The 26,341-nt window shown below is 45.9% G+C and overlaps 1 protein-coding gene across 5 annotated transcripts; it reads right to left on the bottom strand.

Moving 5' to 3' along the window:
- Positions 1-15,636: 15,636 nt before the first annotated feature.
- Positions 15,637-25,298, bottom strand: LYG1 (lysozyme g1). 5 transcript variants are annotated; one of them, XM_090280354.1, is made up of 6 exons: positions 25,224-25,298; positions 20,887-20,962; positions 18,825-18,929; positions 17,694-17,887; positions 16,113-16,245; positions 15,637-15,910 (listed from the first exon to the last, which is right to left on the bottom strand). In XM_090280354.1, the coding sequence occupies exons 2-6, from the start codon at positions 20,927-20,929 to the stop codon at positions 15,792-15,794; spliced, it is 594 nt and encodes a 197-aa protein (XP_090136480.1). In that variant the 5' UTR covers positions 20,930-20,962; positions 25,224-25,298; the 3' UTR covers positions 15,637-15,791. The 5 variants fall into 5 exon arrangements, with proteins under 5 accessions (XP_090136480.1, XP_090136478.1, XP_090136481.1 ...); XM_090280352.1 differs by lacking the exon at positions 25,224-25,298 and adding an exon at positions 24,993-25,049; XM_090280355.1 differs by lacking the exon at positions 25,224-25,298 and adding an exon at positions 24,993-25,023 and having other exon boundaries at positions 20,887-20,953.
- Positions 25,299-26,341: the final 1,043 nt, after the last annotated feature.

Raw genomic sequence — 26,341 nt, forward strand, 5'->3', positions numbered from 1 at the left:
TAGAGTTCCATTTTAAAGGGGCAACACAGAGTTTGGAGAATTCTGGATCACAAGTGAGCCATTGGCGAGTGATTAGGGCATCTTGCCGATCTCTGAGCCACATCATTGCAGATTCTACAGCTGAAAGCCAGGCAAGGATCTCGTGGTCAATTCGTGTTTGTTGGAACATTTCTTGTGTGAAGTTAGTGAGGAGAAGGTCCACTGTATGAGCCGTTTTAATGGACTCCATCAGGGCTACAGCAGTGGTGGCAGCTGTCGCCACAATGGTAATAGCAGACATAACGCATGCGATGAGAACACCTACAAATCATTGTATCTGTATTTGGGAAAGTGCATGGTTAATGGCTGTGAGTCCTTCTGGGTCCTCCCATTCTCTGGTGACATTGACTGGCAGCCACATCTTGGCCTGTCTTCAGATTATAAAAACAGTAGTTAAATTGAGCTGGGTAACATTGCTGCGGGTGAGGCAGTTGGCATAAATGAAACCTGTTGAGAGAGTAAGGTTATATAAGCTGGAAACATTGTTATAATTCAGTTGAGACAGTCCTGGAGTGGCTAAATAGGGATAGGGATGAGAAGTACAAAGAATGACCCAGAAACTATCAGTAATATCAAGTGTATAGTATATATATGGTCCCTCTCCCCCATAATAGGCACGGCCTCTAGACACTCAATGAACAGAAGGCCAACATGCCACAAATTATTATGTCAAGGGCTGGTATGATTTGGAGCAATTATTCTTATTATTGGAGTTCCTAATCCTCCTCTGAGCCAGCCAAGGGTATTGTACTACTTATTAGGCTCTGCTGGACCATTATCGGTATATATGGCCTATCCCGCACCTAATTCCTGTGCTATTAATGGAGTACGGGTGATTTATCTAGATGAAGGCTTATGTCTTCAACATGTAGTCCAAGTTACCATGGTGAAAACTTGAGACTTGGCCTGGCAAAGAGGATTTGGGGGTGTAGGGGGGGCGGTTATTGCTGTCTCCATTCCAAGTTAAGTCAATTCCAACTGAACCTATTAGAAAGAAATCAGTAGACAGCAAAGGGGGGTTATCCACCTGGACAACTGTGTGAGCATACCGTTGAGATTTAAGGGGTAAACATAAAGTATTAGTTAGGATAGAAAAACAAGCAGGTAAACTGTTCTGCTAGAAAAGTGGTACCCACTGGGGCATATAGTCAATGCCATTTTTCCTCTAAAGGCCATGTCCTCCCTGTCCATTCAGTGTCATTAGTGGACAGTGGGGACTCCGAGTGCCACCAGGTTTGAAGCTTAAAGGTAGGTGGGTCAAGAACCTGGCCCCAATATATATGATGGGGCTCTGACTGTTGTACTTTTTCAGGTGCAGTTTATAAGCCTGCCTGGACTATAGATGGCTGTAAATGAGCAAAGGTACGAGCTAATTGTCCTTGAGATTGGGCAGCACCTAATATATTGTCCACGTAGTGGTATATTATGGACTTGGGGTGCTGCTCTCTAGTAGGCTGTAAAGCCTGATGTACAAAATGCTGACAAATAGTAGGACTATTTAGCATGCCTTGAGGCAAGACTTTCCACTGGAATCATTGCAGTGGCTGAGAATTATTAAGTACAGGGATAGAGAAAGCAAACATCTCTCTATCCTTCTCTGCTAAAGGTATTGTTAAAAAGCAGTCTTTTAAATCTATGACTAAAAGCGGCCAGTTTTTAGGTATGCAGGCTGGGTTAGGGACGCCTGGTTGTAAAGCTTCCATTGGTTGAAGAATTTCATTAATGTTTCTAAGGTCATGTACAAGTCTCCATTTTTCAGATTTTTTAGGGACTACAAAAATAGGAGTGTTCCAAGAATTGTAGAAGGTTCAGTATGCCCTGCCTTAAATTGCTGTTGAATTATTTCATGAAGTTTGTCTAATTTCTCCTCCTTTAGAGGCAGCTGCTCAATCCACACCAGAATATTTTTAAGCCAGGTGAGAGGTAGAGGAGACACTGGGACAGTGGCCACCAGGGAAAATGTGGCAGGGAAACTTTCATTCCCCATTGAGTAAGAAGGTCTCTTCCCCATATATTTAATGGGGCCGGGAGGACTTAAGGTCGAATAGGCCCCTTTTGGCCATCTGGGCCATAACATCGGAGCGACTAGATGCTCCTTCTAGGTTGGGTGAGAACTCCAATGCCTGTTATGGAAATATCAGCTTCTATTAGGGGCATTCCAAGGGCCAGAATTGGTTGGAAATTACTGAAATGTCAGCTCCAGTATCTAATAGTCCGGAAAAGATTGTATTCTTAATTGTAACCTCTATTATAGGCTTGTTTAATTGAATAGAGGCTATCCAAAAGACAGACTGATTATTTGTACTTCCAAAACTTCCTTTTCCCCATATAACATCCTGAGTTCCGGGGACTGCATGGGAGAGGAGAAGGAGTTGTGCTATATGGGTGCCTGGAGGAATAATATGATATCCTGAAGCCTGTAGCATTATTTTAATTTCTCCCTCAAGTCTGAGTCAATAATACCTGGTTGAACTAAAATTCCTTTAGTAGTAACACTGGGTCTTCCTATGCCTTTAGGCAATGGCCTCCACACCCCGGTAAGAGCTAGGGATATCTGATCCTGTTCCTTTAAGATTAATTCCTGGGTAGTGACCAGGTCCAGACCTGCACTTCCCCTTGTGGAAGCATGGAGGTCTGTGACTTGGCACTTCCCTAAGTCCAAAACAACTGGTTGCTGGTCCCTGCAGGGCTCCTGTTGTAAATCGGGGAGCCAGAGCTTGTGCCCCTTTTCCCATTTCCCTGTTGTTGTATGGGGTTGCCGTCTTTATCAAATTTTGACTGGCACTGATTGGTCCAATGCATGTCTTTCCTGTAGCGGGGGCGCAGCCAACTAGGAGCTTTTGATTTTTCTGCATTCTTAGGTGCAGAACGGCAACCTCGCTGCATATGGCTGAGATTACTGCACCGAAAGCAATTTTGGTTTCCTGAAATGGCAGCGGCTAGCAAGGCAGCCTTATGTTCCTCAGTCCCTATATTTTGGCATGCTTTTAAGTATTGCCCTATGTCAGTAAGAGTGGGTTTTACCGGGGCTAGTGCCGCCTTACAATAGTTATTGGCATTTTCATAAGCTAGCTGAAATAATAAGGTTTGAGCCGCCTCTGGGCTTTCTACCTGACTCTGAATTGCTAGCTGCAGTCTATCTATAAAATCCATATATGCTACTGTAGACCCTTGGCAATTGTTAACAGAGGACCCAGGGCCACAGAATTTGGATTCCAGGATTTGACTCCATGCCTTTAAAATGAGTGCCTGTTAGGGATAAAGAAGCCAGTGACTCTCAAACCAGTAGGAGATAATTAACAGGTGAATCATGGAAAAGGGGCAAGGAAATGACATTCTGCAGCTCCTCACACATATCTCTGGGATCAAAAGGAGGAAGATTGCCATCACCAAACACAGAGAAATGGGAAGATGTAGCTAGATAACTTTGCAAATAAGTTGGAGATAGACATATAACTAGATTACCCTTATTTAATAACACCCTGAGTTAAGTAGTTAATCATGTTAGATTGTGAACCCGGATTAACCAGTAATGGAGAAATGAGAGAGAAGGAGAGGGGAGGGGAAGCTAATTGCATTAGTAGAAAACCAGTTTTCTTTGTCTACTGCATGCACGTATGCCCCTGGCTGGCTGTGCACTGGACTCTGCAGATTCGTGAATAAATGCCTCACTTTGCTGCTCAAGACCTGTGTCCAGATATTTTATTGTGAACATTTCTCACAATTTGGGGTCTCGTCCGGGATCCTCCACCTGTGTGCAGGAAGAGGCTCTGAGCCGGAGCGGGGAGATGCATCCTACCCGCTTTTGGGTGGCCTGCTTGACCAAAGGCCCCCCCCCCGCCTCACAGTGTCTGGAAACAGACCTGAGACTTCTTGTTGGGACAGCAGTAGACCTGTTACAGAAACAGGGGAGTCCAAAAATCCCCAGAGTTTGCTGCTGGGGGATGGGGAGAAGTAAGCAGCTTTTCAAATGCTTCCACATGCCTGAGGCTGGTGGCTACTGTCTTTCTTATGCAAATGGCTTTAATGCATCCAAAGCCTCAGGCAGATGGGAGGAGTCTTGAACCAGGGGACGGTATGGAAAGCACACCTAGGTAAGGGTCTGTGAATGGTCAGAACTGTTTGCAACGCCCACTGCGTCAGATGACGCAGTCAGGGATATATAAGCAGCTGCAGACATTTTGGACTCAGACTCTCAGACTCTCGCTCGGGGACTCTCTCTGGCTCTCGCTCGTGCTCTCACTCTGACTCTCTCTCGCTCTCGGACTCAGGCTCTCACTCGCACTCTGGCTCTGGCGCTCTGACTCTCTCTCACTCGCGCGCTCGCGCTCGCTCTCGCTCTCTCGCTCTCTCATGTGCTCCCTCCACGTGGCTTGGTGAAGGGGCCTTCTCCATGTGGCTTGGAGAAGGGGTCTCCAGGCTGCTTTAAGAGGCTCTCGCCATGCAGTTTTGAGTAGGAGAGGAGATCTGCGCGGTTTGCAGGAAGAAGGCGGTTTACAAGGAGGCTGAGAATCCAGGCGGTCCTGCATTGAGAGCTGGAGGGCACCACAGCACAGAAAGGACCTCCCCAATCAGATTGAATGATTGGCAGCTGCTGGTAAAGCTGAACTGTGTTTGGAAAGTAGGGAAACAGTTTCTCTGACTTTCCTAAAACTAGCCTGGTTTGGAAGGGGGGAGACAAGGATATGTGTTTGTGGGTATTTTAAAGAGCATAAGACTTAACAACAGAAATCCGCAAATAACTAAATCTATATAACTGTTAAATAAACAATTCTTTTTCTTTTCACCAAACTCTGGTATTGAGAGTTCTAATTTTGGCGGCGGGCAATCGGGCCCCTAACTAAAGAGCCCATGGGTTTGTTTTCAACTGGAGCAGCCCAGGGGTTCTGTAACAGACTGACGCAGGGGGGAAACAAAAACAAACACTGCGGCAACCAGGCAACCTCGTGCACGGGCCAAAGTAAGAAAATTGAGGTAATTACTGCCTTGGTGGTTGGGCAACCTCAGAAATTGAATGTGTGTGTGTGGCTGAGATGTATGTCAAGATATGAAGTAAGTGAAGAGTCCAGATCCGTGGTTCCGTTCTCCTGCCTGGGAAACAGCCAGAGATGGACAAAGTGAATCTCGGGCTGTGTGCAAGAAACCTCCAGTTTGGGGAGTTAATCACTCAGGGCATGAACAAGAAATCTCCAGTAAGGGGGGTTGAGTTCACGGGACAGGGGCAAGAAACCTCCAATATGGGGGTTTGAGCTCATGGTGTTTCTGCATACAAGATATGGGGGGTTAAGTATACAGTTTGTGAGCAAGAAACTTCCAATATGGGGGGCTGAGCTCACGGGATCCTGTGCAAGAAATCTCCAGCAAGGGGGTATGAGGACACAACCAGATTCAGCCACAGCCACAGGAATCAACTGAGGATGGGAAATAAAAATTCTAAGCCTGGGGAAACTAAAGAATATGGAAAATGTTAGAGCACTGGGGAGAAGATCCCTGGACCCAGAATAAGGAAAAAACAAAAAATGGTAAAATATTGCTATCTCTTTTGGCCGAAGGAACCCAATAAGGGACAATCTGTTTTCTGGCCCCAATTTAGGTTTGATGAAATTTGCATTTGTCAAGCCCTGATCTTATACGTGAGTGCTCAGGCATCAGCTTCTAAGGAAGAGAAGGAATATGCTCTCTGCTGGTTACAACCTACCGACAGGTCTACAGGTCTCTTCCCCCTAGAAGAAAAAGCAGATAAAGCCTGAGATACTCTGTCCTGTCTTCTGCCACCTTACAGCCCTGCCTAGCTGACAGCCAACTGGGCAGAGGCACCAAAAACAGACAGTACAAATGAATCAGGCCAGGGACACCTAATAGGTGCCCAACCAGCAGCTGTAACCACGACACCCATGGCACCAGCAGGAACGTACTCTAGATTAAGAAAAGAATTAGAACAATGTAAGCAAGGCCTGAAGAACTTTCCCATTCCCTCAGAGCGGCCAATGTTTCCCCTTAGGGAGGTCCCCACGGGCCCAGAACAAATTGGATATTCGAGTGCTCCTTTAACAAGCACTGAAGTTAGAAACTAAGCGCAATATGAAGCACTTGGTAGAGGACACCTTTGGATTGGCAGAACAATTAGATCAGTTCCTTGGAACCAGCACATATACATGGATGGAATTAATGTCTATACTAGACATCTTCTTCAGTGGGGAAAAGAGGGGAATGATCAAACAGTCTGCTATGAGGATATGGGAAAGGGAACATCCTCTTGGTCAGGGAATGGTCCTGGCTGAACAAAAGTTTTCCTATATAGACCCTGAATGGGCATTTGCTTGAGGACAAAGCAGCATCTAGTAGAGAAGACATGAGGGTCACTGGATTTATGAGCTGAGTCTACTTGGACTCCAGAAACTCAGGTATCTTGGCCCCGGTCTTCAAGTAGACAAAACTATTAGGAAACATTATTAAGTCACCTGAGGGAGGGGTATGGAATTGCTCCTTTCCATGTCAGGCTTTCCTGAGTCTGGTGTCCAGTGTTAGGCCATTTGCATCACTGTCCTGGGCAGTCTCTTCATGGCTCCTCCTGGGGTCCAGAGAGCAGGGGATGTACTGCATGAGTGACGAAGAACTGCCAGAGAGCTACTCTGTCTGACTGCTGTCACCGGTAGTTCTCCTGGGCCAGAGGCAGAGAGCCAGGGCGCACAAGGGCTGCCCTGGGGCCTGTGCCTGGCCCAGCATGTCAGAGCACACAGCCCTAGGGGGGCTCAAATCTCCAGACTCTAGCTTCTTGATTGACACTCATTGCTGCCTCTGTGTCCCTGGCTCCAGTAGGCCAGGGATGCCCACGGACAAACATGGCTGTCCCTGTTCATTCTAGGAAATTCCTGAATCCAGACATCTTCCAGGTGTCCAGGCTCAGGGACTGGTTGAACCCTCAGACCCTCCCATGAATGGGCTGCTGGGAGAGGGTGGATGTGCCCTGGAAGAGGGGCCTGCTTCTGAGCACCAGCCAGCAGGCTCTCAGCCAGTCTCCCCAAGCAGGAAGCCAGCTAGGACGCTGTCCCGTCAATAGATGAGTGTATTACTTGGCCATCAGAAAGAGTGAAATCTTACCATTTGCAACACATTGGATGGATATAAAGGGTATTAGTGTCAGTGAAATAAGCCAGTCAGAGAAAGAAAATACCATGATTTCACTGATATGTGGATCTCAATGAAAAAACAAAATTAAACAATATAAATGGAAAAACAAAACAGAAACAGACTCAGACACAGAGAACGGACTGATGGTTGCCAGAGTGGAGGAGGTTTGGGGGACTGGATGAAAAAATGGCCAAGTACAGATTGGCAGCTACAGAGTAGACATGGGATGAAAATACAGCATAGGGAACTTGGACAACAATACTGTAGTGACTGCATGCTGCTACGGGTGTGCTGGAGAACACTCTGTTCGGCGTATGTTTGTCTAACCACTGTGCTGTACACCTGAAATGAACACAAAATCATACTGAACGTAAACTGTACTGAAAATGAAAGGCCTGTTTGCTCATCACTACAGAACACACAGCAGAGCTTTGGGCGGGGCTCCCAGATCTCTGTGTAGAGGCCTCTGCTTCTGAGGTCACAAGGACCCAGGCAGGTGCCAGAGCCCATGGCTGGGTCCAGCTCTCACTCTGCACATTGGCAGCGATGAGGAAAAAACCATTCTGTTTCTATACTGTCCCCACCCCACCCTCTACCCCTCCCCCTTCCCCTGCCTCACCCTCCCCATCTGGTGACAACCCCTGGGTTTGGCAGAGCCTCGCTCAGGGCTGTTGGCCTGGCTCTCCTCCTGCTCCCTCACATTGCCAGACTAAGTTCCCACCTCTCAGCAGCAGGCCCCCTCCTCACTTGGGAGCCCGCAAGGCCTGGGGCCCTCACCAGAACCCCGGGGTCCCCAGGTACCTCCACCCGGCCAGCTCCCTTTCCCGTCCTTCCCGCCACCCTGTCCTCCTGGCCCCCTCCCTTTCTGCTTCTCAGTCTTTTTATGCCCCATGACCCCCTTCTCACCCTTCTCTGGCCTCAGGCCACCTGAGCAGATGGCCCTCCTGCCCCTGCACCCCTCCTGCCCAGTCACATTCTTCCAGCATCTCTCCTCTCTTGGGCCACCCCGCACACTGTCCCCAGGGCCTAGAATCCCTGCCTGTGGGGACACAGACGTCTCGATGCCTCACGAGTCGGTCACGTGCTGGGCACAGGGAGCAGACCACGCTGGGCAGCAGCTACAAGTAATGTTGGTGGGCCCTCCAGCACTTCAGGAAGCCCCCTTCTCTCCAGTGAGTTCTCAGCCATCTCGGTCTCTGGCTCCTGTCGCCGGGTGGGTGGCCCTCCTGGGGGCTGGTTGACCAGCCAAAGAAAAGGTAACAAGCTCCCTTGTGGCTACACTTGGGCCCCTCCAGGCCCTCTGAGCTGAACTGCCATGAGAAGTGGGTTACAGAGGAAGGAGAGGTGAAGCCCTGCTGTGAGGTCTTGGGGCCTGGAGGCTGGGAAAGGCTGAGACCCCTCGGGGGCAAAGTGCCCTGTTCATCATGCTCCTGGGCACTCAGCGCAGCTGCTGAGCTCTGCAGAGGAGCTGGCCCTCAGTGTCCCGCGGGGGCAGGACTGTGTTCCTGCAGCCTTCCTCGGGGAGCACTAGCAGGTGGAGAGACAGTAGCAGGTGGAGGTGAAGGTGTCTGGAGGGGCCTCTCTGAGGACTCCAGGCCCTCACACCCTCTTCCCCTCCCTTCCCTGCAGGCCCCAGGGCACCCAGGCCTACTCCGGTTTCCCACCTTTGACAGAAGCAAGGAAAGGCCAGACAGGCATGAAATCAGGGAACCCACGTTTCAACTCTTCTGTCTTCTTATCTGGGCCAGACGGCTCAAGATCAGATGGCTGAAACTCGGCAGCCTGTCCTTTTAGGAAGGTGAGTCTTGGGAGTGCTGAATGAGTTTGGGGAGGGGGACCCTTGAAAAGTCACAAACCACAAGACTGCCTGCCCCCTCCAAGGGCCATGTCCCAGGCTGGCTTTCCTGACCACAGCCTGGGGTGCTCAGGGTCCAGGATTAGACTTTCTTTTGCTCCTGTAGAATTCTCAGTCTTAATCACTGACATCCTGTGGGGTAAAGTCATTGTGCTCTGAAGACACGCCCTGCGACTGGCCCCCCTTCTCCAGGATGCACAGCTTTTTTGCAAACAAAGGGAGTCCGGTCCCTCCTTCTGATGATCTCAAGTTTGCAAACGACTATGAGGTAAACGCAGTCTGCCCAGAAACCCCAACCTTCAGCTCTGAGGTCTAATGTCAGGAGCAGGAGGGGAGCCAGGCGGAGGTTGAGGCCTGAGGACCCCTCCACAGACCCTCACTCAGCTGTTAGCCCCCATACTGTGTCCCTCCTGTTCTACTCCAAGAGGAGCCCCTTCCCTCCATCACCTGAGGTCCCCCAGGCACCGGCATCTCAGAGAGGACTGGCCAAGGACAGAGCCGTGCAGTGTCCACCCAAGGAAGGAAAGCAGTGACCCAGCCTCTTGGGGCCATGGACAGCAGACCTGTCCCCAAGAGCTCCACAGCCCCTAACCCAGGCCTAAGGTAAGACTGGTTGTTGGAGGTTCATTCTGGGCCCCAGGGCTGCAGGAAATGGAGAGACCTCCTGGGCAAGAAGCTTGTGGGGAGGGTTCATGGTTGGCCAGTCCCATCGCTCTCCATGTTGCCAACTTGCCATTTTAAGAGATGCATCCGGTCCCCAGGAGGGCAGGTGGAGCCATGTTGTAGCCAACTTTCCTTCCCAAGTGGTACTTGGGGACAACATTTCAGGGGGTCTTCAGAAACGCCAGGCTCTTTTGCAGACCTGGAAGGTTTTGACTGGAACCTGGAAGAGATGCAGCTAGAGTCCAGGTTTCTGTCAACACATGATCGGACTTGGAGCCTTTCTTTGTTCCCACCCAGAATGACGGACGTCCTGCAATTTCTGAGGGCAATGAAAGGAGGTAAGTCATGGGACGTCACAGAGTGCTTCTAGCTGCCCCAGGAGGGAGGGTGGCTGGAATGAGGGCCCAGACCTGCCTCCTTCATAAAGCCCTGCCCTTGCCTGCTGCCTGGGGTCTCAGAGATTTCCTGTTTTCCAGGGCTGGTAGAATTCAGCCACAAGAGGACCAGCAATCATCACCGACTCTCCTCCCCATCCACTTTTTCAGCACCAGTCAGCCTCAGCTCACCTTTCCTTCAACTGAGACATCGTCAGGAAACAGCAAACATTTCTTACAATGATGGAAAATATTTGTTCAAACCATTTCACAGGAACACGAGGCAAAAGGCCCAGGTGTGCGGGCCTGGCTCAACCATTTTCTGGTCACCTGGTTACAGAAAGTTAACTTTGTTTTTCTTCTTTCTATGTATTTTATGACGAATAAATGGCATTAATATATTTTTCATCACCATGTTATGTAAATATTTTAAGATTTTGTTTTAATTTCTAATATAGAGGAGATTGGTAGATATTCTCTACATACCTAAAAGTTTTGGGGTCCTTAATCATTTTTAATAGTGTCAAGGGTCCCCAGGACATATAGTTTGCAATCCCCTGGCCTGGATGTGAGGGGACAGATGCAGAGTCAGCTGAGTGTGGCTCATTTCAACCATCATATACTAACCTGTGTCCCAGGTGAGGCCGCTGGGAAAAATGCAAAGCAATTCTTCATTTTTCCCCTCTCTTTTCCCCTGGTTTTATTTCTTCTTCTCTTCCCTCTCCCTCTTTCCAGCTTTTCTCTGGTTTCTCTTCTGTCCCCTCCCCCAGCCTCAACTCTCGTAAGAAAAGTAGCCCGCGTGGCACCACCTTCCCTTCTTTATGTGAAATGTCCTTTGTCTCCTATCTGAACAGAGACAGTAATGTGTGAAAGAGGCTTTTCGTTGTTGCTCATCCCATTCACAGGAGCTGAGGCGTACATTTAGAAACACATCTTCTTCACCTGTAATCAGAAACCTGAAAATGAGAGTTTTTATATCAAATTGGCTGAGCACCAGCCAGCCAGGCTCTCAACGAGTCTCCCCAGGCAAGAAGCCAGCCAGCATTCTGTCCCATCAATAGATGAGTGAGGGTGTGCAGTGGGGAAGCGTTTCCAGATCCTGCCACCAGAGGGCAGGCGCGCCCAGCAGCCGGAGCTGGGGCCGGCCCCAGGGAGAAGGGGCGGGGCTGGCTCCGTGGGCGCCCCACCTCCAGGCCTGGAGGCAGAGGCAGGCCAGGGGGAGTGGCTGGGCATCTCCCCACTCCTGTTGCCCGCGCCCGCCTGGGCTCCAGGGTCCTCCTTTCCTCTTCCTTCCCTTTTCCTTCCTTCTCTCCTCCCTTTCCTCTCTTCCCTGCCAGAGTTCTGGTCAATCTGGCCTTTGTGTGACTGGGCCAGGCACCTTTTGTCTCTGCGCCTTGGTTTCCTCATCTGCACAAAGGGAAAGAATGATAACAGCCTGCTTTTGTGCACTTCCCCTAGGTGGGAACTGGGGGCCCTTGGTGTGGGATCAGGCTTCCCTTAGCAGGACCCTTCCCTGCTCTCAGGGCGGTGAGCAGGCTGTGGCAGGGGCAGAACCAAGAGTCTGCTCCCCAGGTATCCTGCTCCATCCCTGGTGGGCTGTGTCTCAAGGCCACCGGGTCTGTGGGGCTGGGTGGGGCCGGCTGGAGCAGCTGGGCCGGAATGGCCACTCCTTCTCTGGCCTGGATGCTGTGCAGCCACTTGTGCTAGAATGTTCACAGGACATCAGCTGAGTCCACTCCATTCACGATAGGAGAGCAGGCAGGCAGGACAGCGTGGATGAGTGGGTGGGTGGGTGGATGAAAGAATAAAAGAAATTCAGGCTGAAGTAGCACCTCCCTCCCCCAGCCATGGAATGGCTGAAAGTTGCTCTTCCTTGCTTATGTTTACCTTTCAGACAAGAAATTGAGTCTTTAAAATAGGAAACATAGGAAACCACTAAAATGGCAAAAGAAAAATGGATTTATTTGTAAAAATGAACCTGTTCTCGGAAATATAATCCAGAGCGTGGTGGGTCTGCAGGCTGGTGCTCTCGAGCTCTGGCCTTCTCCCGCTGACCTCTGTGCCTGTTCCAGGTTAAGTAGTTTACAAAAAAGGGGGAGATGAGGGAGACCAGTATGTATGGTACAAACATCTGTAGCCACTTTGTGGAGCCAGGACCAGAAATATGGACCTGTAAGCCTTAACTGGCTGGCAAACATGCCCCACATGCCATACTGCCAGTCCCACACTCCAGGGAGGTTTAGAAATAGAATAGGAATGCAATGTACTCTTTGAAGTTGATGAAGCCTGCTTGCTCTGTGTACCCCCAAATTCTTATCAGTAGAATGTGAAAACAAAGTGTTTCAGTAAGAAGAGGCATCTGAACTTTCATGATATGCCTTGGTGCCTCACAGTCTTGCTACCTAGCTCCCTATGCTGATTTATGCTTTCCTTCTCCCTCTGACCTCTGTGCCTGTTCCAATTCAAGTGCTTTCTCCCTCCAAACTTGGGGTGAAGCTACTGATGGACGTGCAGCCCTGACTCCTTAGGAAACGGAGTTCCATAGTCTGGCTTCCCACCGTCTAGCAGCAGAGGTCAGGAGACCACTGGTTAAGTATGTGAGTTCATTAGCGCAGGTCTGTCTTGGCATCTGTGGGGGTGACCTCAGCACCAGCATGATGGGGAGCACACAGTGGCTCCAGGGTGCACTCCGCGGGGGCCCTGGTCACCCTCAGTGTGTCTTCTCTTGGACTCTGTGTCACCTTCCCTGGACCTTCAGCTGGAAGCTCTGGTTTCTCTCAGATCTTAGGTTCCTCTCCCCCATATACTGTGTGGAAGGTTCACATAATGGGGTGGTTTTCAGGGCAAACTAGTGAGAGGCAAAAAAGAGAAAAAATAAGCAGAAGTCCCCCAAATTGTGAAGCACAGTGACCATTTCCCCAAGTCCTCGTCAGAGACGGGTTTTTTCTCTGCAGTTCAGGAGCTTACCCAGCGGCCTTGGCTACAGCTTCAGGGTAGGAGCAGGGTTGAGAGAGAAGCAGGAAGGAGAGAGGAGAGGGAAGGGTCCCCAGGAGTCCCCACTCTGGCACCGAGAGCTCCTCTCCCATCCACTCCCCTCTGCATCCCTCCTATCCTGTCAGTGGAGCCGTGCTGAGACTCACCGCCTTCAGGACAGAGCTGAGAAACACGCTGGAAACCCATCTAGCATACATTTTTTCATAGTTTATCCTAAATTCATGTTTGTCAGAGGAAAAATACAAATTTTCTTATTTCTATGAAAAGCAGATGCCTAGAGGCTAAACTCCCACAGTAACAAGGACACAGAGCACTTTCTTCCTAGAGGTTTATATTTCAAAGGGATGGCTTCCTGATTTTTGAAAAAAAATATTTCTGGGTTGTAAAGCTGGCAAAAGGCTTTATATATTTTTTATGTATATTATATTAATTAATACATTAAAATGTATATATATGTATATTCTTTCACATATATATATATATTCTTCACTAGGTGGGACCATCCTGCCCAGCACAAATTGCTAAATATTTAGCATTCTTTGCCCCACCACTAAATACCACGAATGTCCAACCCCACCTTTCCCCATCACCTCAAACATTGTGGCAATAACAAAAGAAAGTGAGAGAAGGAGAGAAGAAAGCTACCCTCACACTTTTTAAAATACCTCCTGGAAGGGATGATGCCCAGCTCAGGTGACCAACTCATCTGGACTTGCTCAGAAAGTTCCCATTTAACTTTCTTGGTTTTAGCCTTGAAAGTTCCATGTCCCAGAAAACCCATCAACTCCAGGCAAACTAGGATAGTTGGTCACCCTAACCCCCCACCACATACAAACACTCATACACACACACACACGCACAATCACCTAATTATGTACATGTGGCAATGCATTGAAACTCTGGTTCAGTCCCTTACCAGCTCTGTGACTAAGCAAGTGCTTTACAGTTTTGGTTGGTAGTTCCTTTGTCTATTCAGTGGAATCGTGCATCTGGGCTGGTGTGAGAATTCAGCACCAAGTAAATGACCTTACTTCTTTTGTGAACTCAGGTCTTGGTTCTTCACCAGAGCTCCCATGCCAGTTTTCATTTATCTCTTCTTTACAGAAATTAGCTTATTATGCCCCAAGTGTCACTATGTCCAGATCCCAACTAGAAAAGGAGCGTTGGTGAGCAAGGACATGGCCTTGCAGATCCTGATACAGTGGCTGGCAGGTAGGAAGTGATTGATAAAGATTGGTTAATAGCTGTTTAATTAATACCCTTATATTTTACCAGCCTCTAACTCAGTTATACCTTTGTCTGAGCCCCCATCATGATGTCACAGCACTCGTTGTCAGCCTTCCTTGACTGAATGTTTTCTTAGAATGACAGTCATGCCCAGCATGGACACAAGTGATCCCACACTTACTGGGTGTACATGGTCATAGTGGGAGCTGCAGGAGCCTGCCCAGTGTTGTGATTTCAAAAGGACTTTATTCACCCAAGTGTTTGCACTGTGGGCTCCTAACCAGTGCCCCACAGTCTCTTTTCCTTGAGCTAGTGAAGTATGTTCATGAAGTCTTCTCTGTCATTTTCTCCTTGGTGGGAACCCCTCAACTGGACTCAGCCTTGAGAGGGTCTTGGAAGGCAGAGAGTGGGGAGACCAAGAAGGAAGTGGCCCTGGAGAGGGTCAAGGGCATCAGTGGTCATAAGCAGCTTCCACAAGCCCCTGACACAGAAGGTGACATCCTCACATTGTCTCCTGGTACAGGCCTGAGTCTGTACCTTGTGCATGCATGTAGTTGCCTGCTACCCCCAACTAAGTTTTATGAGTTAACAGTTCCTGAGGGTAGGGACTCTGATATAGTGCTGAGCACATAGTAGTTGCTTCAAAAAATTCTGCTTGAAAGGATAATTGTTCCAGAATGACACTCTGTAGTAATATCATGCAGTTGATAGAATGGGATATTAATTAGTTTTATAGAATACACCTCCTAGAATTAAATAATTTACCAGTAAAGAACATGGTCAGTGCCCTTGAGGGCAGCTTTAACTGATGAATCACTGTGGCATGGTGCTATTAGTGAGTGTCCCAAACAAGGGGATAGTTTATCTGAGTTAGGAGAGGTTGAGTGTAGCAGGTTCTGTGGTCCAGAAGAGAAAAGAAAGTATACTTAGATGACAGAGAGACTGAATTAGGGTTAAAATAATGCTGCAAAGTTAATAAGAGCCTCTCCGGAGAATATTCCACCCAACAGGTGGGGCTAGCCACCATCATGCCCTTTTTCTCATCAAGTTTTTCAATTAAATTTTAAACTATTATTTTCATCAGAGCAATCAATGATATTGTTGCCAGGCAAAATATCATATGCCCAATGTGTTCCAAATATTGCACAGCACTTACACTAAAAAATTTGTTCATTAGTTATCTGGAATTCAAATGTAACTGCTTTCTGTGTTTTTATTTGCTAAATCTGACAATGCTAGTCAATGAGGTATAGAATGCATTTCACAGAAATCCACATTACAACCTATCTCCATGGAAATACCTTTAAAGAGACACAACTCTTAACTTACACATACACACATCAGACCACAAAATGCAGAGAATAATTCTTCCTTTAATGAGTTCCATGTTATTTTGGCAACCTTCAGGTCAAACTCAGATTCTCAGTTACAAGCCTCATTGGCGAGTTTCATCTGTGGAACAGAAGAGGCCTCATGTATGAGAATGACGTTGGAGTTGATCTGAAGTGTTAGAAGCCATGTCGTTTGAAGTATTTGGCTCGTGCAAGGACATCATTGGAGAAGTCACAGCTCAGGTCCTGGCTGCTTCTAACGTAGCCAGGACCTCTGACATAGGCACAGAGTCCACCTGGAATTTGTGAGACAGGTTAGTGCTGATTCCACAGTGCCTCATTGCTTCAGGGTGCCTAACGGTTAACTTAGATTCTCTTTCCTTATGCTTATCATAAGCAACTGAGGTTTTGGGGAAGCTGGCACAATGTATTACATTTGTCCCTATTATTCCCTATTATTCTATCTGGTGAAACCACGAACCTGTGGGTTACACCTACCTCTCAGGCACTGGTCGGCGGTCCAGGTTGGGAACCTCCTCTGGATGTCTTTGATTCTAACAGTCAGGACCTCAGTCATCTGGGAAAGTTGAGACTCGCTGATCCAAGGTGTGGGAACATAATGGCCCATGTCCTAGAGGGAGGGAGGCAGAAGAAAAGCCAAGTAAGCCAGGTGAGGGGAGGTTGTGGCTTTATACTATCAGTGCTTTCTCATTTTCCTTCTCTTTCTTTCCTCCTCCTTTGGCGAAACCAATGCCACCTTCAGTCTCTCTTGGGACAAATAGTAAAGCTAAAAGATTTGGGCAAGAGAAGAAAGGAGCAGACATTTCACTACTGCCTCAACGCAATGGTGAGAAGAGGATTGAAAGCCAAGGCTAAGAGGTAGTTACATTCTGATGCCCTCCTTCAGCACTGCAACCAAAACCCTCCAAAACAGATCTGAAAGAGTTTTTTTTTTTCCTTTTTCTATCTATACTTGTAATTATCCTTCCAGGTAATCAGAATGTCTAAGGGTACCACTAACTTTTCTTGCACACCTTTGGTTACCATTCCATAAATGTTTCACTATTTAGAAGGGATATCTGACTCCAGGGAATTTTTCCTTCACCTTCATTGGAGATGGACCCATCCTTTTCCCAAGAACAAAATTTTACAAAGGAGGCAGAACAGGGTGGTGGGAATGATGCTGGCACTAAATCACCAAAGTTGTGCTTAGTCCCATTCTGCAGTTTCTAGCTGCATGTGACTTTGCAGTAAATATATCACCTCATAAATTCACTTTCTCATCTGTCTCAATTCATCACATTATTGATGGGTCCGTAAATCAAAATAAGATAAAATATTCAAAAGTACCTTTAAATTGTAAAGTGTCATACAAAGTACTAATGGGAAGCCAATTTAAAAATCATTGAAGAATACATTTTTCTACAAGCTTAAAAAAGGACTGTAATACTTACAGGTTTCTCAACAACTACAACAATGTGACATGTAATAGAAAGAATTGTGACCTCATGTTCTCCCCTGCCACCACAGAGTTGATCTGAGGGTTAATTAATGACCAGTTCCCTGGAAGTCTCAGGTGAAACCAGGCAGAATTCCTGCAAAAATAAAACTTGACCTTCAGAACTAAGAATTGTGTAGAAAGAAGACAGGAAAAGAGAATCTGATATTTGTTGTGAATCTACCAGCTGCCAAGAACTTTTTCACATTATTTTATTGTCTTCATAATAATTCTGAGGATGGCATTTTATAGATGAGGGAACTGAGACCCAGGGAGATTAAATGATTTATCCAAGGTCACGTGGTTACAAAATAGCAGGGCAAGTATTCAACCTGTGATATTTTTCCTACATGGTCTTTTTGGAAATCCACAATAGGCTGACAATGTTATCCTGGAAAGAGCATACTTCACTTTGAAAAAGAATTGTGCCTCAGAATGAAGAGCTGGGCTCTCACGGCTCCAGGGAGCCCATTCACTCTTCTAGGGGGCTGTGCCCAGGGGTACCATCCACACAACAAATGTGAAGGTGTTCTTTTGGAGTTGTGCTACATACGCAGCACAATGGTCACATGGAGGGTTACCTGTACCACCCTGATTCCATCACCCACACTGCCTGCATTAACCGGAATCTTGCCACCAGGAGACTCCCTGGACACGACACCAGCGATCACTGCTGGATCCACACAGTACTTTTGGCCAACGGTACGCATCATGGGTTGAAATCTCAGTAGGTGCGGCATATCTATTTCAGCCAACCTTTCAGAAGCACGAACTCCTAAAGCAAACACAGAAGGAAGGATGTGGCTTGGTGTGACTTATGCTGAAATGGGAGCTCAAAAGGAGAAAGAAAATACACTCCAGAGATCTGGGCAGCAGTTGAGGACTGAGAAGCCCATGGGTAGGTCTGAAAACTCTTGTAACCATTCTTAGAACAGAGATTGTGATTCTCTGTCTTTGAGCTTGTGTTGGCATCCCTTGAAGCATGTCTTTCTTGGCTACCAGTGCCCCTGAGCCAAGGCAGCTTACCTCCTCCCAGAAAAATTGCATGGGCACAGGCCCCATGGCTCCATCCTAATCACTTAAACAGTTACCCAGCAAAATGCATGTCCAGCAGCTACAACAAGCATCTGATGTGAAGGAGAAATTCTCCCAAACCCTTCAGGAAGTCCTTGGAGAATTTTTTGACAGATGTGCTCACTGTTGCCCACGTTTCCATCCTATAGTGACACTCAGAAATCATGTGTGCTTAAACCTTTATGAAATACCAAGAATGCTGGGCAAAGTGAAAACCAATCCTAACATACCTGGCTAACCCACTTAACCCTCTAAGCACTTTTATGGTCTCAAAAGCACTCCCATGCACATTACTGACCAGAGATTGCAACACTGTAAAGTAAGTACTATTATCCCCATTTCAGCAGAGTTCAGGGAAGCTAAGTGACTTGAAGAAGCAGAGCCAGCACTCAACAAGGTCTTTGTACTCCATATCCATGCTCTTTCCACCACTCCATAGCGTGGGGCTCTGGGAAGCAATGGGAACCAAAGGGGTATGTGGAGGAGCAAAACCTGTGAGAAATGACTGGGAGACAGAGGTGTGGGGTATCAAGGGCAGGGACAAAATCTTGTTGAAGCCACTCTTTCCTAATGGAGTCACCTTCTGAGAGAAAGGAAGAAGAGGAGGAGAGCGAGGTGCACAGTGAGAGTCTAGCTACCACAGTAGTTCAGGCCTTGGCGTCTTCCAATCCCACAAGATGCCCCAGGAGTATCGAGGGTTCGGATGTTTCCATAGCATCCCCAGTTGCCACTTTCAGATGAGTCTACAAATGGAGAAAATTTCAGCCTAAGACATTGAACTACAGTAGTTCTGATTGTCTTTCTGCCCAAGAATGAAATGACATGAATAAACATAACTATACTAAAATCAATAACAACAAGAACTTCACTCTGCAATGGAAACCCTTTCGAAATTACAGTATAGTGACTAAGAAATTATCACAGAACTTCCTTGACACTAAATTCTCACCTCATATCTTGCAGACATAAGGAATTGTTGGAGCAGTTCTACTTCTTGCAAAGCTCTGGGGCCGTCCAATGCTGTTGAGTGAGTGTGTTGGAGTCAAATCACAGACTGTGTGTTCCCTGTAAGCTAGTTCTCATCTTCCATTTTATGTGAACTCTCAGCACTTCTCCCTCCAATACCCATGACTCATTGGTCTGGTGAGATACTTATGTTTGTTCTGGAGAAACACATATAAAGCCTTGGCCTCCCTGGAATCTCAGCCCAGACACCAAGAATGGGGACTGCTGGTAAACTATAACTTGGAACCGGCTTCCCCTGCTCTCAGTGCACGGTCTATGTGGGTGCTTACGACAGAAAAGAGGGAGAGGAGACGTGATGAGGTACAGGGCCAGGTCTCCACGTGGGGATCCCTCTTTCCACTTCCTCCCTCTCTCTCTTTGTTCTTCATTTTCTCTCTAACTACTACTCTCATTTCCAGCGCTGGAGGAGGAGAGGTTTTATCCACTGTTGGGATTCCACAAAGACCACTAAAGAGAAGGACATTCCTGAATATTTACCATTCACACCAGAAAGAGGGCATGTACACAAGTAACAAGATACTACAGGTGGCAGGAAATTGCCCTTGAGAGCATCATCTCACTATTATAAGCCTGTAAGAACTTCTCATTAGATTACTCTTTTTGATTTGTTTTATTCTTTGACAAAAGTAGATTATATTGTTAAATCTTAATGACCTGCAGGTCTTCGGAAATATGCCGATTGCTTGTCATCATATGTGTACTGAATGTTTACTAAATGTATTTTAAAGATTTTTACAAAGAACTTCAGGGGATGACATCTGAAAATACTAGTATTTTGGAGTACATACTTGTACTTTAAAAACTTTCAGTGAGTAGTCTAAGAGAAATAAGAAAATGAATAACTTGTTCTTTTATGAGTATAATAAAAATTAAATGAGCCAATGTGGCCTTTTTTATTTTTTAATTAGGACACTCTATTTTTATAATTGGTGACAAATACCCTTAATAGTAGCTGGTTGTGTTATTCATTGCTTCTTGCCTTCTAGCCACTCCCTAACCATATTACATGTTCCTCAAAGTTTCTTATATTCCCAAAATTCCTTATAGGAATTTAAAAACATTTGTTGAATGAATGGGTCAACAAGTAAATGAATAAATGTAAGACTGACCCCGATCTGAGAAGTTTTTAGAATTTAGAGCCAGAAAAAAAAATACAAACTGCTTCTCTTGAGGAATTATGCTTCCTCCCTTTATTTATCTAAAAACGTGTACTTTTCCTTTTTTGTCCCAGCTACAAGGAAACAGGACCAAATCTGAAATTCAAGCACTGCCGCAATGTCAGTCTAAATGGTTAGCTTAGTCACATCTCCTTGATCTCCTGAATGTTAGTTTTCTACATTACACTAGTCTTATTATGTTCCTTCTGTGGAACTATGTGCTCTGTTAATAAATTCAACAAATACTTTTGGTGAAATAGTTTTTATAGAGAAACAATGAGCAGTTATCAAGCAACGCTGTTTGAAGCCCACCCAGCATTCGGGAGAAGCCTCTCCTTCTGTGGGACATCCAGAAAGAGGCTGCTTACCAGTGCTGCTACGAATTACAGGATTTGGCAAACAGCTTAGGAAAAAATAACATTTTCCACTGCAGCTTTATGTATCAGAAGTACCATTATGATTCTATGCTTATCCTTCCCAACTACAAGGTCATTTGGGAAAAAGGAAACACACTCACCAGCAAGGGCAAGGAGACCCAGAAGAAGCCACAGCACAGACATACTGATGATCTCACTCTCCGGGCCCTAAAGAGACTTAAAAATACAAATTAGCTCAAAGTTGTGAAAATATCAATTGTCGTCATAACAATATGTAACGTTCCTATGAAAAGGCGTGGGAAAAGAATGAGAACAACTTCTCCCATGTCTGAACTAAGAAAATTAATTATTTGAATCATAATGAAAACAGCAAAAGCTGGTTGTGTGCTCCATCCATCCTTTCAATTAGCTTAAAATGACAAGCCTCCTGCTTGGCCCATAGAGATTCTATTTATTTCAAGAAGCCAAGATGGCCCTGGCTGGGTAGTCTCAGTTGTTAGAGTGCTGTTGTCCTAATACACCAAGGTTGCAGGTTTGATCCCCAGTCAGGGTCCATGCAGGAGTCAACCAATGAATACATAAATAAGCGGAACAACAAATCGATGCCCCCCACTCTCTCTCTCTCTCATCAATAAATAAAAAAAAGTTTTTTTAAAGAAGCCAAGTTACTTTGGCCCTCAACACTGAGAAACATAGTGACCTGACTCCAGATACTGAAAAGCAAGTTTCTATCACAATAGCTTCTTTATTATCAAAAGATAATATAACAAGGAGAAAATTGTGTTTGCGTTTCTCTTAATTAGGATTCTTTCTTCAGGTTAAAGGAAAAGTTATGTTTTTCTAAGTGTCTGGGAATGTATGCTTTGCTTTCGTTGTTGGAAGGAGTTGGAAGACACTGCCCATTGCTCTAAGCTCCCAGCCTGAGAGCTCAGACCTCCTTGGCCACCTTGAACCACGAGCCACTCCTGGGCAGAAAAAACCTGGACCGGAGCACAGGGTGGGGGTTGGAGAGGCAGGCTATTTCCACCAAAAGTCAAATCCCCATGAAAGCGGGTCATGTGCAGGGGTTTAGGCCTGAACTCATACGGTGCTCACTCTGGGGGAGAACTGACACTGGTCACCACCAAGCACTTTGTCTCACACTTGCTCTGGCACACTCTCTTTCATCCCAACCATTCCTCTAATCACCTTCCACATGTCCAAAGAGCCCTGCTCCCCTCCCCCCGACTAGTTAGCAAACAAATACACAAATGCCACTCAGCAGAGTTTGCAGTTGACCCCAGGGAATACTGGAGGAACAGGCTACATGCCCCCAAATCCTCCACCTCCCAGCAGCTCCTCCCACTGCAGGGTGTTCCCATCACCTCCCTTCGTTGGCCGAACCTGGCTACCTATCATTTGGAATTATTACTATCATTATAGGTAGGAGTGTGCATTTAAATATGGCATTCATCACTTTTATAATGCTTTCCTCATCTCTCTTGTTTCAAGGCATTCTTATGGGTGGTTCCTTCTAAATATCCAGAAGTAGATTATATCTCAAGACAAAGGAGAGTTTTTGAGGTGAGTAATAGATTTACTGGGGGGATCACTTCAGAAGTCTAACCAGTGTACTGTACACTTGAAACTAATATAATCCTGAATGTCAACTATAATTGAAAAAAATTTAAATTAAAAACAAAAACAAAAAAAGATGAAGAAGGGGTAGTAAGGAAGACATTTGAGTGAAGTGTTCTTGCACCGAGGGGGCATGTGCCCTTCAGACATGGCCACCTTGTTTTTCTTCCCTACCACATTGAGATGGTCTACCTGACTTCTCTCAGCTGAGCAGAAAATGTCATGCTGAGTCCCAACACCAAAAAGAATCAGGAACTTGACATTTGAGCTGGTTCTGCAGGAACTCTCAGATTCAATCACCCAGCTGGAATCATCTACGTAGCATTCACTGAGCCCCAGAATGAAATGAGAGAGGGCACTCAGTCCCAGGAAAGAGAATGGAGGAGGAGCCATTTAAGCAGGGAGAAGCTGAGAGAAAGGTCATCTTTAAGAGGCTTCTCCATGGCTTTATGAAAAGGACCCTGCAGAAAAAAGGACTGCTTGAATCCAGGTGCTAAACCAGGGCATTTTGCTGCTTTTCTGTGGGAACAAAAAATTTCCTCTTGAAAACCCAAGTGGAAGAATGAGACATGAAATCTACCTCATTCTCCAGCATCAGTAAATATCTGTGGAGCAAGCACTGGAATGAAAAGAGTCTAGGTAAATACACTATTACTTAGGAACACAGAGTTCTTTTCTGTCATTTTTTTCTGATTGCAACTAGAAAGAGCAAGAAGCAACAATGGACATAAACTCCACATGTTGATATAAGCCAAGCTCCGTGACACAACTTTACAGGTGCCCAGAAGTATTCTGTGTTTAGAAGAGACTGCCAGGGCATTGCTGGAGTGCGCTTAGGGAGAGTCTGTCAGTTACCTATGGCTGATCCATTAATACCCCTGTGACTCCCAGCATTTATTAAAATGTCTGGCCAAGACAGCACAGGGCATGAAGCTCACCCAGCACAATGTCTATGGTGACATCTGTCCTCTCCCTTCCTGGAGAACAAAACAGTGACAAACAGCATACCACTGTCAACAAGATGGAAGTCAGGCCCACTAGGCACCCTGAAAACTGACAACCTGGGTCTCCCATGGGCACAATTCAAGTTCACCTCTCTCTGCCTTGTACTTTGCAATTTCCATGACATCATTTAGATTTGTAAGGCATAACAGACTATTTCTTCCTCCCTTAAATAATTGTTTTGGAAAAAGTGGAAATAAAGGTCTTTGATCTTTGCAGTTCCCTCACCAAAAGACTCTCACTCTTTTTCCGTGAATACTCTCCCAGATCTTCACCATAAACCTGGTCCTTAGGGTTCTTCAACCAGCCTGTGGTGTGTATTGTATTAACACCCTGTGATGCTGGAGGATGAAGGTGACTGTGTCCCACTGTGGTCCCCATTTGATCCAGGAAGAATTGAGAACTGCTGTACACATCTGCATCAAGCAGGCTCTTTTGCTCTGTGTTGTATTTGTCATGCTGGTTTTGTTGCTACCTCATCTTGTTGCTTGCTCGTTTGTGGGCCGATAGGCCTTTCCATCATGTCTTAGTCCTATACCCTCTCGCTGTCCCATCCTTCCTCTTTCTCCTCACACACACCACACCCCAGCCCATCGCCTCACAGATGGCTATGCACCAACAGGCCTTAAATTAAAATAATAGCAATGATACTCACAGATATAAAATGATTCTGCCACTAGGATCAATATCCTTGAGAAAAATTTAACTTTTTAGAGTAAAATATAAGCTCCTCTTAAACTCACTTTTTGCAGAGCTGCATTTTCACGTGGTCTGTGAAAGTCTATGTTTACTGAATTTGGATTGTGGGCAACAATTATCAGCCCAGAAGAGCTCCGAAGTTTGATTGTTTGTCTTCACACTCGGCAGACAAACACTTTCCTCATCCAGAGAGACGGGGAAGGGAGAGCCTTCCCTCTGGGAGGCCCCTGTGCCTGCTTTCCTCACTTTGCTTGTTTGGAATTCCCAAGGGCTGAGAACACCATGAAGGCTTCTCTCCTGGTGCTGGAGACTGTCCCAAGAATATCCCTTTCCAAACAAAGATAAAATCATAGAGACCAAGACCTCTCTGTGCCATCCAGGACTGATGAAGCTTGTCTATCCTTTTACTCTGTCAAGCTTAGGATGTTAGACATGTTGGCCTTAGTTCTTTCACAGCTTCCAGAAAACACAGGACTCTGTTATAGAACCATCACTTAAGGTTTATCGGTTTAATGTAACCTTGGCAGGAGTGAGCATGCGGGAGGAGGAGAGATTACCACCTGGAAAAATACAAACACCTCTGTTCTTTGGCTTTGAATTAACAAAAAAGACAACCATCTGGACTCTACAGCTTCTGTTAAATGTACACATATTTCTGTTCTCCCATTATTTGTTTTGCAAATGCTCACAAATCCAAAAGTATATACTTACATTAAAATAAATTTACATTTAACAAACAGGAAAAAGTTGTTCTATCATGTACATAATCTTTTATGACTTGGTTTTCCTTGTCAGGTCCTTTAGTTTTACCTGATTTCCACTTCTCTTGTTTCCTGAACAACGAAGACACAATCATCAATCACCATAGACTGGAATGTTCACTCTAGATAAGCCTGAGCATCAATTCCACAACTCTGTTGACACTCACCTGTCTTCCCTTAGCTCTTGTCCTCAGAGGCAGACAGGCCACCAACACTTATATACAGTCCTTGTTCTGCTTCCTCTTTTTAAAAGTGTTGACTTAATCCTATTAGATTTATGACTAAGTCTTACAAATAATAGTAATGATCATAATAATTACAATACTTTGAACTTATATAAGGTCTTTTATTCAAGAATGTTCTGGCATTTTGCAAACATTAACCAATTAGTTTCTTACCACATCTCAGAGGGCAGATCCTATTTGTAGGTTCACTTTGATACTTCCAGGACCAGCAGTTTATGGGAATGGGTTTAGTAAGAAATAAAGAAGGGAAGGAAGGAAGGAGAGGAGGAAAGAAAAAAAGAAAGAAAGAAAAGGAAGGAAGGAAGATGAATTTGGAGTGTCAGAAACTTTTTATTCTTGGACTGTATTTCAGGCAAGTAGAGCCACACCTTAGGCTGGATTAGGCTATTTTATGTACAGCCAGCACCTGTAGCTTATTCTTAAATGTCTGCTTCAATAAATACTTCAGGAATGTTTTTATGAAGTTTCCAGGAAGGACTCTGCCCAAGATTTCCCAGGGATGAGTTTCATAACTAAGAGGGAGCTCCTTTATCACCACACCCTGTGCTCCCAGCTCTACTGAATGACTCGATTTTCCCCAGACACAGTCCCTTCACTTGCTCTCTGCCTCCCACAGGTTCTTCTCTTGGGCTGAAATGCCCTTAGGGACAGGGACTGTGTCTCATTTGTCTTTATAATCCCAGCACCTAACACCCCGCCTGACACATATTAGACACTCAATAAAACCCATGAAATAAACGACTTTTTATAATGTCTCCCCCACCCCCTGTTTTCTTCCTTCCTTCTGCCCAGCCACAGCTAGAATGTAAGCTTTGAGCAGCGACCTTGGTTATACATTTATGAACAAGTTCTCAGAGGGCATGTGTTCAGTAAATATATGTTGAATCAGTTAGTATATGACAAATTTCTACAACCTCATCCAGCAGGATTCAGGTTTGTTTCCCAGTGCAGGGTCCCAGGGTAGGATCTAATTCCTCATGTTTCATGCTGACCTCTAGACATTTCTATCACAGCACCTATGACAGTATGCTTTTCTTTTCTCTTTTTTTGAGTATATTTTATTGATTATGCTGTTACAGTAATCCCAATTTCTTTTCCCCTTGCTCCCCTCCACCCAGGAACCCCCTTCCCTCCAGCAATCCCAGTTCCATTAGTTCAGGTCCATGGGTCGTGCATGTAAGTTCTTTGACTTCTCCCTTTCTTATATTAGTCTTAACTTCCCCTTGTCTATTTTGTACCTACTAATTATGCTTCTTAGTCCCTGCACTATT

This window comes from Furipterus horrens, unplaced genomic scaffold (assembly GCF_987537825.1).
Source record: "Furipterus horrens unplaced genomic scaffold, mFurHor1.1.pri manual_scaffold_6, whole genome shotgun sequence".
NCBI lineage: Eukaryota > Metazoa > Chordata > Mammalia > Chiroptera > Furipteridae > Furipterus > Furipterus horrens.